This window comes from Diospyros lotus, chromosome 5, assembly GCF_014633365.1.
Source record: "Diospyros lotus cultivar Yz01 chromosome 5, ASM1463336v1, whole genome shotgun sequence".
Lineage (NCBI taxonomy): Eukaryota > Viridiplantae > Streptophyta > Magnoliopsida > Ericales > Ebenaceae > Diospyros > Diospyros lotus.
The window spans coordinates 20,716,310-20,730,532 of NC_068342.1; the positions used below are offsets into that span (position 1 = coordinate 20,716,310).

Here is a 14,223-nt window from a genome sequence, read left to right on the forward strand (position 1 = left end):
TATATATGAGAATTTTAAATTCATACATATACACACACATGCATATATATATATATATATATATGTGTGTGTGTGTTTTTAAACAGAAAATTTCAAATATTTTGATTTCTTGGTGGAGTTGAATGGATGTTAAGGGCTTTCAGATTACTATTTCATGTTGGATGGCAGGATGTGCAGTCTATGTCTGTGTGAAACATAAAAATCAGATGACTGTATCATCTTGCTTTAACAAAATTATATTTTATTAGATAATTTATGGCTACAAAAGTGCATCGACAACCCTAAGGAGGACTAGGTGTTGGGGTAGGATGATAATTAATGGCTTTTCTGCTGCCACCAAGACTTAAAACCCTTTCTAAGAATGGGTCTACATATAAATTTATAAAAAATTTCTATACTTAGGTGCGTGGTTTATACTTAAAAAGAGTAATAGCTATGCATGGTAAGCGCATGCGCAAATAAGAGTGTAAATTGACGTGCAATATTTAGAAGTTTAGACGATTAATTGGACTCAAAATTAAGACATCAAAAGGCAAGTTGAGTTGATTCGGGCGAGCCGCCTTACTCTTATGAAATATATATATATATATAAAATATGTCATTGAATTTTAACTTTTGACGTCCTTAGTGGAATTTTAATGTACTAAAATTACGCTATCTAGGAAAAAACAAATGCACGCCAATATGAATGTAAACATGTGATTTGTAGAAGGTTTAAACAAGTCATATATAAGACTCTAACGGTAGGACTTTGAAAAGGAAGATAAGTTAGTTTATGGGTCGTTGTAATCTTATCTTTTTTATATATGCATGCCATTTGTTGTTGTCCAAATGCAATAATGAATTTATTTGACGAAAAATATTGTCATCTTGTTATCTAATTTTGTAAGGAAAAAAATAGTCACAGAGCACAAGAGAAAAGATGAAAATGCTGAAAAATTGTAGAGTGAAATTTTCACTAATATTAGACATGTACCTTTTTTGGAATAAATGTCTACTTATTGTTGAAAAATGGGGTTGTCGAACGAAAGAACCGACACCTTTTAGAAATGGCCAAATCTCTATTGTTTTTTACCAATGTTCCTAAATAGTTTTGGGGTGAAGCCATTCTTATAGCCACCCACCTTATTAATAAAATGCCTTCACACATCCTAAAACATCAAACACCTAGCTAACTTCTCCTAACAGCCTTTCCTCACACTTGGGTTCTTTCACAACTTCCACTAAAAATCTTTTGTGGTTGTGCATTTGTCCATGTTCACAACCACCTTAGGAGTAAGCTTGATCCTAGGTCTATCAAATGCATTTTCCTAGGCTACTCTCCTTATCAAAAAGGTTACAAATGCTACTCTCCCGAACTTTAGAAATATTTCACTTCTATGGATGTAACATTTGCTGAAAATCAGTCCTATTATCCCAAACCTAATATTCAAGGGGGGAACACTCAAAATAACTCCTTGGAATATCAGTTTTGGTATATCCCATCCTTACCTACTGAAAATCAACAACTTACCAATAATACCAGCAACCCCAAGAACCAGCCCAACAAGCTCCTAATTCCTCAATCAACCACTCTCCCACCAAGGAATTTCAAATTTATTCTCGAAGATAGTCTAACCGGAAGGAGAGTAAGGACTAAACATGCCCTAGGCCTGATTAAAAGGCTAACCTAAATTCAAATCCTACAATTGGTGAGAATCCAGACACTACCTCTTTTAATGATGAGGATTTACATTGGCTTATTGTTTTGAGGAAGGGAGAAAGATCATGCACACAGTATCCTATACAAAATTATATTTCATACAAAGGTCTCTCACCCAAATTCAGTGCATTTGTTTCAAATATGGATAAAATGCAAGTTCCACACACTGTTCAAGAGGCCCTTCAACACCCTAAGTGGAGGAATGTTGTTCTTGAGGAAATCAAGGCGTTGGAGAAAAATAAGACATGGGATATGTTGGATTAATATGAAGCTTCAACGATGTCGCTTTACAGGGGGATTGAATGGTCTTTTGGCAACTATTATTGGCTGCCCAAAATGCTGTCATTTTGGGCCCATGATCTGGAGGGCCAAAATGGCAACCACCACCTGTCGTTTCATCAAGGCTTGCACAACTTCTTTGTCGTTTAGCCTACTGCTATCCCGATCGTCAATGATGTCTTTATTTGATCGAATCCTCATCGTTGTTTTCCCTTATTTATCTTCTACAGTGCCTCGAGATCAGTAACAGCACAACCTTCGATTTGAGTTACCTTTTAGGGTTTGTTTTCCATTCTCTACAATGATTTTCTCTTTGTATAGTTTCATGTCTATGTTTTTCTCTCTAGGGTTATCGCCTCTAATCTGTATACATGTGGTTTTGAGGCATTTTTATTAGAGAGTTGTTTGTTTATACAGTGAGTATCTGAGAGTGAGATTTGTACATTGAAACTGTAATCATCTTTTCCGATAGTGTAGTGAGCTCTCCCTGCCAGAACTCAACGTGGACGTAGCCCTCATTAACGGGTGAATATAATAATAAAAATCGTTTGTGTTTATTCTTGCATTATTTTTCGTTTCTGTTTCATGCAAATCTTATTGTTTCTTCTGTGAGGCCCTATTTTCTAGGTTTTGTTTATCTCCTTTTGGCCGAGTCTTGTCTCATCCCAACAGGATATCATCAATTTATCTCCCAGAAAGAACTCTATGAGCTGCAAATGGGTTTTTACAGTAAAATACAAGGAGAATGGAATGATTGACAAGTACAAGGCCCGACTAGTAGCAAAGGAATTCACTCAATCCTATGGTATTGACTACCAAGAAACATTTTCCCTTGTGGCAAAGCTAAATACCATTAGGATTTTGTTGTCCCTAGCAACAGACTTGGATTGGCCCTTACATCAATTAGATGTAAAAAATGTGTTTCTAAATGGTGATTTAGAAGATGAAGTCTACATGGAAATTCCGCATGGATTTGAAACGAAGTTGACAAGAAAGAAAGTATGCAAGTTAAGATCACTTTATGGACTTAAACAGTCCCCGAGAGCCTGGTTTGAAAGATTTACAATGACAGTCAAGAAATATAAATATAATCAATACCAAGCAGACCACACCTTATTTATTAAGCACTCCAAGGAAGGTAAAATTTCCATTCTTATTGTTTATGTGGACGATATCATTGTTACAGGGGATGATATTATTGAAATCAAAAGCCTTAAAGAAGTCTTTGCAAGGGAATTTGAAATTAAGGATCTAGGAAGTTTGCGATACTGCTTAGGTATGGAAGTTGCAAGATCAAAATAAGGGATTTCAGTCTCCCAAATAAAGTATGTTCTTGATCTCCTAAATGAAATAAGAATGTTTGGTTGCAAACCAATAGATACTCCTATGGAATCTATGGCAAAATTAGATATTGGCAAAGAAAGCACACCAGTTGACAAAGGGAGATTTCAAAGGTTGGTAAGAAAACTTATATACTTATCACATACGAGGTCAGATATAGGCTTTTCAGTGAGTATTGTAAGTCAATTCATGAATGATCCCAAAGAAAAGCATCTAGAAGCAATTTATCGCATCCTCAGGTACTTAAAATTAACTTCAGGCAAAGGATTAATGTTCAAGAAAACAACAAATCAAGGGATCAAAGTCTATAGTGATGCTGATTGAGCTGAATCAATCCTAGATAGAAGATCAACCTCTAAATATTGTTCATTTGTGTGGGAAAATCTAGTCACTTCACTAAAAAAAATTTGATTTTTTGCGACGGTTTTTAAAACCGTCGCAAAAGACCGTGTTTTACAGCGGTTTACAAACCGCCGCAAAATACATTCTTTGCTGCGGTTTTTTTTACATTTTGCGGCGATTTCCCAAAACTGCCCCAAAATTTATTTAAAAATTTAATTTTGCAGCGGTTTTTAAAAAATTACCGCTAAATTCAAAAACTAATTTAATAATTAAAAATTAAAATTAATTTTACGACTGTTTTTGAGAACCGCCGCTAAATTTAGAAAATAATTATTTAATTAAAAATTAAAATATTTTAACATTTGTGGCAGTTTTTTGAAAACCGCCAAAAAAATTAAAAATTAAAATTAATTTTACGACGATTTTTGGGAATCGTCGCTAAATTTACAAAATAATTATTTAATTACAAATAAAAATATTTTAAAAATCGCCGCAAAATTAAAAATTAAACTTAATTTTACGGCGATTTTTGGGAACCGCCACTAAATTTACAAAATAATTATTTAATTAAAAATAAAAATATTTTAATTTTTGCCATGATTTTTTGAAAATCGTCGCTAATTTCAAAAAAATAATTTAATAATTAAAAATTAAAATTAAATAACATTTGCGCGGTTTTTCAAAACCACAAAATTAATTAAAAATTTTAATTTTAAAAAAAATTAAATAATTAATTTTAATTTAGAAAAAAATTAAATAATTAAAAAATAAAATTAAATAATTTTAAAAAATCACAAAAAAATTCATTACAAATTTTAATTTTAAAAAAATAAAAATAAATTTAACAAATTTTTAATATATAAAATTTTAATAATTTTAAAAAGAAATTTTAAAAAATATATAAAATATTCTTTTTATTTTTTATCCAATTAATTAATTTAATTTAATTCAATTAATTTATGTTTTTCAATTTATAATAAAGAATATAAATTATAATTATGAAAAATAATGGTTGTATATGTTAGTATATAATTTATAATCGTGAACATTTAATAATAAGGTTTGGTAGCTCAGCTGATTTCGCGCATGTATGCGCACAAGAGAGATTTCGGGTTCAAGTCTGGGGGAAGGGGAAGATGCTGGAAAATTTTCTAGCATCGCCACGTGGCACCGGGGGGGCATTAGGGGCACTTATGTGAGCAGGGGGGCCCACACTCGTGGGCGGGATGTGCACGCGCGATGCTTACAAAATTTGAAAAAAAAATTAATTTCAAAATTTTTTGAATTTTTGCAGCGGTTTTAAAACCGCCGCTAAAATTCAAATATTTTGAATTTTTTTTATTTTGAATTTTTTTTTGCGGCGGTTTCGAAACTGCCGCTAAATACTTAGTTTGCGGCGGTTTAAAAACCGCCGCAAAAAATAGCATTTAGCGGCGGTTATTCCAGCAGTTGCTGAAAACCGCCGCTAAATGCTTCACGACGCTTGATTTAGCACTGCCGCTAAATTACATGAACCGTCGCAAAATGCGAAAAATCGTCGCAAAATGTAAAAAAAATGCCGTTAGATGCTGATTTTTTTGTAGTGCTTGGCACAACAAGAAACAATTTGTTGTCTCTAGAAGCAATGTAGAAGCTGAGTTTAGAGTCATGGCTCAAGATTTTTGTGAAGGAATATGGCTAAGAAGATTACTTCATGAATTACAAGTAACTATGACAGAGCCAGTTCAAGTATTATGTGATAACCAATCGGCCATCAATATTGCAAAAAACCCAATCCATCATGACCAAACAAAACATGTGGAGATTGATAAGCACTTCATCAAAGAGAAATAAAAGAAGTATTCAAGCTATTCTACACTCCTACAAATAATCAAGTAGCTAACATTCTCACTAAGGCCCTATCGAGAAGACTATTTGATGAATTAAGCTACAAGTTTGGCTTAAATAACATATTTAGCCCAACTTGAGGGGGAGTGTGGAACTATAAGAGTTGTTGATTTGTTAAAGATAAGGAAGCTGAAATTCTAGAAAAGATAAAGAGAAGAAGATAAGGCAATTTAAATATGATTAAGTTTAAATTTGTATTTTTAAAAATTAGAGATAGTTAGTTTGTATTTTAAATAGTTTAAGTATCTTGTAAATAGAATACACTTCTATAGAGAGGTGTCTTGTATTCATGTGTTTATACACCCTTTGCCGAGAGAATGAAATTAAGGGCGTGTTTGATAGTTCAAATTTTTCAAGGGAAAGGTAACTTTTCTAACTAGTATCAAACTTTTGCATTGTTTGATAGCGTTCTTTTCCTAGAAAACTCACTTTCCTGTTAATGGTCACGTGAGTTCATTTTCCTTCAAACCATGAAAATCAAATTCTTTAGGGGGAAGAGATGGAATTTTCTTGACAATTGAGAAGGGCAGTGGGTGGGCGACAGTGGGGATAAGGGAGAAGGGAGAGTTTGTAAATTATTTTATATTTTATATTTTTAATAATTAATAAATATAAATGTATAAAAAGAAAATATGCCAAAATTACGTATAAATTATGTCTTTGAAAAATAAAAAAAATAATTTTGTAGTTTTATTTCTTTGAGAAAATAATTTAATTAATTTAAAATACATTATTATTTTAATTTTTTTGTATAAGATTTAATATTTTTTTAATATATTTTCACCATTGAATTCTATAGAAAATGTGTTATTTTCCATGAAAAATAATGCTTATCAAACACAAAATGCCAGAAAAATTATCCAATTCTATGAAAAATATTACCAATCAAACACCAAAAGATGGAAAATAACATCATTTTCTAGGTAAAAAATTATACCAATCAAACAGCTTAAATTTCCAATTTCCAGAAATTCATTTTCCCTAGAATTCATTTTTTTTCCACTCAAATTCCACCCCAATCAAACTCACCTTTAAGTTATTCTTTTCTCTCAAATATTTTCTACAATTAACATACACACAAGCAGGGATAATGCTATACAAACGAACGCTACGACAAACAGGTTGACAAATCCAGATTAAATGACAAATTTATCCTTTGCTTTAATTACAAATCTACCCTCAATCAACCAAAAAATTGAAATCCCGCCCAACCCCTGTTTCTTCTTCACCTTCTCCCTCTCTACCCGCCCAACATCTGCTTCTTCCTCACCCATTCTCTCTCTCTTCCTCTCTCCTGCTTGCGATTGCGTCTTCTCCGACGTCCCATCGCACCAGCTCAGCAGCGGCTTTTATGTCTTGGATCGACCCGAGCATCTCAAGGCCCATCGCACCGTTTTGTACACCGGCATCGACATCAAGAGGTCCGGCGAGCTCAACAAGATGTTCAACATCTCTACCGCCGACCCCACCCAACATACACTCGCCCAGCCCTCACGCCCTTCCACCTTCTCTTCTCAGCACAACAGTGGATCCCTCAGATCCGGCTCCAACTCCAAGCGAGTGCGTGACCGGCGACTACGTCTCCTCCACTTTCGGCCATCCGGCATCCCTTGGGTCTCTCACGCGTGCGTGACCGGCTAAAGATTTCCCTTCTATGGCTTCAAATGCTTCTTCTTCTTTTTCTTTTTCTTATTCTTATTCTTCTTCTTCTTCTTCTGTATAAACTTAATTATAATGTCTGAACTTATAATATTGTTATATCAGTGTTTACATTGTGTATGGTTATATGTTTAGATGAGATGTATAAACTTGTAGAGTACATTTATTGGTTGTTAAGAGTAGCTCGTGAAGTGGTTGTATGATTGTGAAGTGGGTTTTGTGTGGATTAAGAGTAGCTTGGAGCTAGGAATTTATGCTTTATATATGGTGTTTGGCAGATTTCATAATTAGTATTTTGTAGGTGATCATATGTGGGTGCAACTTCTTTTTATTTTATGTTCTCTTTATGTAATTCTTGTTGGCTGTCCAATTTCTTGAAGAATGTTTAAAATTTTTGTCTTTTTTTTAATTTCTTTGTGAAAGCAATTATTGGTGATGGAGAACAAGATCATGTTTTACTTAAAAGATGTATCTAAATATTCTAAATGTTATTTCTCTTGAAGATGACACTACTCTTGAATCATATAAAGTCTCCTCTTTCAACAAAAAAATTGCTCTGTTTTGCATAATTCATCATAATTCTCCTGACACATTTTCTTGGGTTTTTGTTGAAGCAGGAGACTTTATATGATTCAAGAGTAGTGTCATCTTCAAGAGTTCTGAAATTTGCAATTATCCTGTATTGAGAAAATGAATTGTTGAACTCCTCATGTAAACTATTTTAAGTGAATTTAATATTCTGATTTTCAATTTGTGGCTGTATAATGAATTTAATATTGTTACATTCGTGGCTGTGTAATGACTTTAGTATTGCAGCATGCATTTGTAGTTTGTGAATCATTTTTTATGATAATAGGTAAATTTTGCATTTGGAGTTGCTGAGTTTTTGATAGTTGAAGTATATCACCAATGCTTTGCTTGCACAGTTATCTTATTCTAGCCATAGTCACCAACGCAGAATGTGTGTTCTTTGGGTACCATACACCATTAAGTGTCATCATTATATAATTTTGTATATCATTTTTGCCGCCGTGTTAAATACCATGCTACTCGCAGCTCTGTATCATTTATGCAAGCCTCTAGTAGAACATGTGTGGCATAGATGTTTTTTGGTAAACTCAAAGCTATTACGAAGGGAATTGTCAACGTGAGTGGGGCTGCAAAGTGCATTATTGTGTCAACCAGAATAAGGCGGTTGGCGACATGAATGAAGTAACAGATAAGAAACTATCAACCAGAAAGCCGAGCAAAATTTTCTCATCATTCCTTCCATTCTAACGCCGACAGTGCTAATAAACAAACAGATCTCATTGACAATGGTCCAATCCAAGTAGGAAGATGATGATATTATGTAACAATGGAAACAAGGATACTTGTACAAAATTATAGGACATGGAGATGTAAAAAGTGTAGCAGATGCACTCTGATTGTTTAAAATGAAGGCTCAAAAACTATCTTCAACTTCGGCCATCTCCTGCGCATCAACGTGCACGTCAACTGCAAAGCTCGAAGCACAGCTCATCCAGACTTGGGCTCCTGTTATGACCATCCAACATGTAAGACCAACTTCATTATGGGGAGCTGTAAAACCAACTTCATTATGCCATTTCACAATTAAAGCCATAAGTGAACCACAAAGCAAACACTACAGAATCCAAAACCAACTTCATTATCGGGAGAAAAATATAAGAGAAGAACAAAAGATTTCAATAATACAACCCCAATAATATCAGAAGCTAAACAATCAATTTGCACATATCAAACAAAGTTTTACTAACATAGATAATCTTTTACACTAAAGTCAAATACCTAAATCTACTACCATCATTTTTCGTCACCCATACAATCCACAAAAAATAACTCAAATCACTATTAGTTAATATTCTCCCATTTATACGCTAAAAAGTATGTAAAAAACATGATTAAACAGTACAAATTGTTACACTATTAAGGATGTCAAAAAATTACTGTACTGTTGCAGAAAACAGTGGGGTAAAACATGCACGAATGAAAACACTTCAATAGGGAATAAATATGAAGTTTTGCTTCATTGCTTGGCCCCTCATGCATTTAGGCTTTTGTAATTCCTTTGTATTTTCCAGAGGTGAACTACATCAGTCCACTTTGTGGGGGTTAAGACTTGTTGCTGTTGAGCTGCATTGTGAGTGGCTCATATTATGAGTGAAACTCTACTATTAATTATCATTTGTGATTTGCCTTAGATTATGAAGTCTATAATTGAAGTATCAATCCTAGTTCAATTAAGATAAGCTAAGCATATAAATAGTGAACCTTTCTCCTCTGTGTTGTTGGCTTTATTTTCACTTGGCTTTTCTCCACCATGCTCATGATTTGTTTAGTTAATGAATATAACAGGGCAGCTTGTTAAGAAGAGGAAAGATGTTAAATCAGTTTCTGATTATTGTTAATTAGCTAAACTAATTTCGATTAGTTAGATTGGTTAGAAACAGGATTTTCGTTTCTGTTTTCCTTTTCCTTCTTTCTTCTGTATATAAGTTCTAGTTTTTGTTCATCAATGAGATTGAGGCATTCATTTCATAACACAGCTATCTTGTGTGAGGCCACATTAGTTGTTTTAAGTGCTATATTTACCTGGATAATGCACCAGTTATGAAAACTCTTACTAATCCACAAACTCTATTAGAGTTGCCCCAAGCTACACCTACTCTGTACCAATACCCACCTAAAACTAAGAATAACAAAAGTCAAAAAAGACCTAGAAAAAAGAAGAAAAAACCAGGCTGACTGAAAGGCTTGATTTCGCTACGCACTGGAGCACTCGGAATTTCCACAAGGCTTTTAGTTCTCACTCATCCCAAACGATTCTTCTTGTCTTGGCCACTAAGGAGTCGTTTTGGCTTTTGACCAAGAGAACGAGCTAGACAGAAAAAGTACCATAGAAAGAAGGTCGACCTCACCCTCAGTAAACCGAAGCAGAGAAAGAGGAAGAACCAAAGCTAGGCCATTCCATTAGGGAAGTTCTTTACCATTGAACTGACATTCAGGGACGGTTGGACAAGTAGTCAATATCCTATCTAAGAAAACAACTTCTGCATAAAATTGTTCCTCTAAACATACAAAAATACATAAAAACATAAAAAACATACCAATGTTGTTTTCAAAGCTCGTTGAGGGGCATCCGATTGACTTCCCACCCAAGTTCTTGCTTCCACCAGAAATTTCCAAGCTTGTCGTCGACGGCAGGGGGAGATGAAGCCAGTGGAGTAGGGGCATCTGATCTATATTATTAGATAGTATTTTGGATGAGTAAGAAAGAGCGACCTAAACCCTAAATCAGAGAGAGAGAGTCGTCGGCAATGAGGGAACAACCCGTGACGATGAGGACGAAGAGCTAACGAGAGAGAGTCGTCGGCAATGGGGGGTGAGGACTGAGAGAGTAAGAAAGACAGAGAGAGAAAGCAACCTAACCCTAATTTTCAAATTGGGCGATGATAGAGACTGAAAATTAGCTCAAAATTGAAACCCAAGTTATCGCGAGATTTTAGTGTCAAAATCTCATGATAATTTGGGTTTGTCAATGCGTTTGTCGCTGCTTTCGTCCGTGTAGCATTATCCCACAAGCAGACATTTAAATTAACCACTTATAGCTCTGTTGGCACCTCAATGTCACTACAATCTTCCAAACACAAATGGTACACAGTAGCAAAACAGGCCGGCGTTGCCTTCTAAGCATTTGATCTCCACTTCCTTCAGCCCTTCCGTGAAGATTCTGTGCCTCTTTTCCAGCCTTCTCGAGCTCTCGCCGATGAACCTCTCCACGAACTCATCGTCAGAGAGCATCGAAGCAAGAAGGTGCTGCGTCTGGGACGAAACCAAGCCGAAGCTCGACATCTTCCGGGCGCAGGTCACCACTTTGTCGTTGTAAGAGTAAACGATGCCGACCCTAAATCCAGGCATCCCCATGTCCTTGGACAAACTGTAAACGACATGAATCAAGTCTAGGTTGCAGTCCATTTCCTGGATGATCTCCGAAACGCTGATGAATTCGGGCTGCTTAAAGACGGTGGCGGCGTAGATTTCGTCGCAGACGAAGTGGATGTTCTTGTCGTTGACGAAGGATACTAAGCTTTTGAGAGTGTTTCTGTCCATGATGGTGCCCAGTGGATTGGATGGATTTCCTATGATCAAGCCCTTTACTCTGATGTTGGATTCTGAAGCTTTCTCATACGCCTCTTCCAGTGCCTCTCTGGTGATTCTGAAGCTGTCGGAGCTCTTACATTCAATCGGCAGCAGTTTCACTCCGGTTCGCCATCTTAGGTCTCGATCAAATCTGGAACGAAAATAGGCAAGCATGTGAGTGATGATAACTGAAAAAAGGACAATATTCACCCAATTCGTAATTAATCTAGCTAGTGGTTGCACAAATAAGCTCCATGTCTTTGAATTTTAGTGATTTCTTATTAGGTCTCTCAGTCTCAGTGATGTAATTTTATTTATTTATGATAAAAAAGGTAGAATTTTTAAAAAATAATAAAATATTTTAAATATAAATTTTCTGTATGCATGGATATATATAGAGAGAGATTTCTTTTATTCGTTTCATATATAATAATACAGATGTAAATTTACTTGTTGTGCAAGTTCCTAAAGTTGACCAGTTTGTCTTTCCAATGTTCTTTTGGTCCTGTCTCAGAGTTCAACTTTGAATTTAACTCTACTTTTTCTACTTTTTTATTACACTTTTGCATTTTTCAGTTTTATTAGCACTAACTCTAGGCTTACTCTCCCACGGGATGCATTCCACATTTTAATAATATATATTCCTTAAAACCATATCAAAGTCTCTATCTATATGATGGGTCGCCATTTAAATATCTTATTACAATTGGTCTCAAATTAAGATATTAATTGACTGTTATATAGCATAAAATAATCAAAATTTTCACCAGGAATTTCAAACAAAATAAAATTGGGGCACTAATTAAGGCGGTAGATAGATAATAATTAGACTAATGGATAATGAGTCGACTCCACGTGGATGAAGTGGTCATAAGGTGGACTTAGATTATGTCTCCTTGGACAGAATTTGTAGACTAAATAAAGGTCGTGGATTGGAGGGCAGTTACGGCAAAACAAACTATATTAATAATTAATTTGTGGCAGGGAGTTTCTTGGCAGCTGCTGTCTGGAATTTAAAGTTCAAAAAAGGAGCTTTTTGAATCAGAAATTGCTCGAGTAGTTTCTTCTTCTAAACCAACTACAGGAAGAGACGTGGTTGACCAATTTAATGTATTCAACAACCCATATAATTCTGTCCACCTTGGTCTCCTTTCGATTGCGACGTTATCTGTTTTTTAATAGAAGTTTCATACAGAATAATACTTACGGCTTTCCATGGTAACGTCTTTATCATATATATTTTTAAAGAAAATAATTTATATAGAGAGAATAATACGTCTTTGCATGATACTTTTTCATCACGTTTTTCAGTAAAAATTTGGCGTGGCATGATTGTTGCGATGCCGATCTATATTATATAGTTATGATATCGTACGTACATTTGCATGTTTAATAATGACAAAGCAATGGTAAGGGTACTGATCTTGCTTGATGTTAATTAGTTATTAAGAAACCAAGAGAAGAGATTAATGAAAGAACACACAAGAGTGGTCGATGAATTTATATATGTTGTGCACATTTTAAGAAATTAATTTATAGTAATAATAAAAAAAATAAATGGTACTTACGCTGGATAGTAAGGTGAAGGAACGAGAAATGCATCGCCGGGATCAGCCAGACAGAACATCAACAGTTCATTAGCTCCAGTTGCTCCCCCGCACATCACTATCCTCTCTGGATCGAACTCCGCCCTTCCACCTCTTGCTTTTCCCATGAACTTAGCCACAGCCTAAAAACCAGAACAGAATTCAAAAAGCCAAACATATATAGTACATCGTCAGAGAACACCTCAACTATATATACATATATATATACTTCCAGTTTTGGAAACACAAGAAGAAGGTATGATGGTATATACAGTACTGATCTTACATTTCTAAGCTCCGGCAAGCCGTGATAATCCTGGAAGTTGGCGATTTCCTTGAACATTTGCACTCCTTCAGTGGTGCAGATTGATGCTCTTTGGTTTTTCTTCATCCAGTCTTCGATTAGGTCAAAGGATAGCTGCATCAAGAAGAATTAAAGAATTGAAATTAACCCAAGAACTAATGCATCTAAAGAAACTGAAAGATAAGTGATATATATTTATATATATACCTGGTTTTCAGCGAGACCCATTTGGATGACTCCATTAGGGTTCTGGCTAAGATGAAAAGGATTATCATCGTATGCCTTCCAGCCATGGAAGTAGAGAGAATTCTCTCCATGTTCATCGTTGGTTGCAATCTTGGACAAAAGCCGATGATGATGATTCCCAGACCCAGTAGTATTCATCATGGTCCTCTACGAAGAATGAATTCTATTACTCGTGTCACTCAACTCTCGATCGATGTGTGTTGAAAGTATATGTGTATAAATGAGTTGCTTTCTTTAGCAATGCAGTGACAAGCGAACAGGAGAGATGGGTATTTATAGGGGGGGCTAGAGAGATTCATCAAAGAAACGGAATTAAATAAGCACGTATGCAGAGAAAAGTCCACTGCAATTTTCTAAGGGTTGAAAGAAGAGAGAAAAGGGAGAATCATAATAAAAATAGTAATAATAATAATAATATGAATATGAAAGACTGACGGTGGGGGTGGTGGCCAGTTGGCTGGATCGTAAGAGCTTGCGTGTGCGTGGGCAAACTCGTGATTCAAGCAGCACTGGGTGGCCACGTGAGGAAGAGAATTATATGAAAACCATTTTTTACAGGGAATCCGTTGATTTGATTTCTTTTTATGGCGTGGAAAAGACTGACGAGTCGCTTGGTCTTTGGTAGGTCTGTTGTTCCTTTTATGGGAAGACTTGTTTCCCGGGAAAATGAGAAAGAAAAATGAAGGGTACATATGGGAAAACAATTTAAGAACCCG

General features: G+C 35.2%; 1 protein-coding gene across 2 annotated transcripts; it reads right to left on the reverse strand.

Annotated features, from left to right (window-relative positions):
• Positions 1-8,500: 8,500 nt before the first annotated feature.
• LOC127800996 (1-aminocyclopropane-1-carboxylate synthase 1-like) lies at positions 8,501-13,801 on the reverse strand. Of its 2 annotated transcripts, none has more exons than XM_052335734.1 (5): positions 13,469-13,801; positions 13,244-13,375; positions 12,940-13,100; positions 10,339-11,522; positions 8,501-8,746 (listed from the first exon to the last, which is right to left on the reverse strand). In XM_052335734.1, the coding sequence occupies exons 1-4, from the start codon at positions 13,646-13,648 to the stop codon at positions 10,862-10,864; spliced, it is 1,134 nt and encodes a 377-aa protein (XP_052191694.1). In that variant the 5' UTR covers positions 13,649-13,801; the 3' UTR covers positions 8,501-8,746; positions 10,339-10,861. The 2 variants fall into 2 exon arrangements, with proteins under 2 accessions (XP_052191694.1, XP_052191695.1); XM_052335735.1 differs by having other exon boundaries at positions 8,501-8,791.
• Between the last annotated feature and the right edge of the window lie 422 nt (positions 13,802-14,223).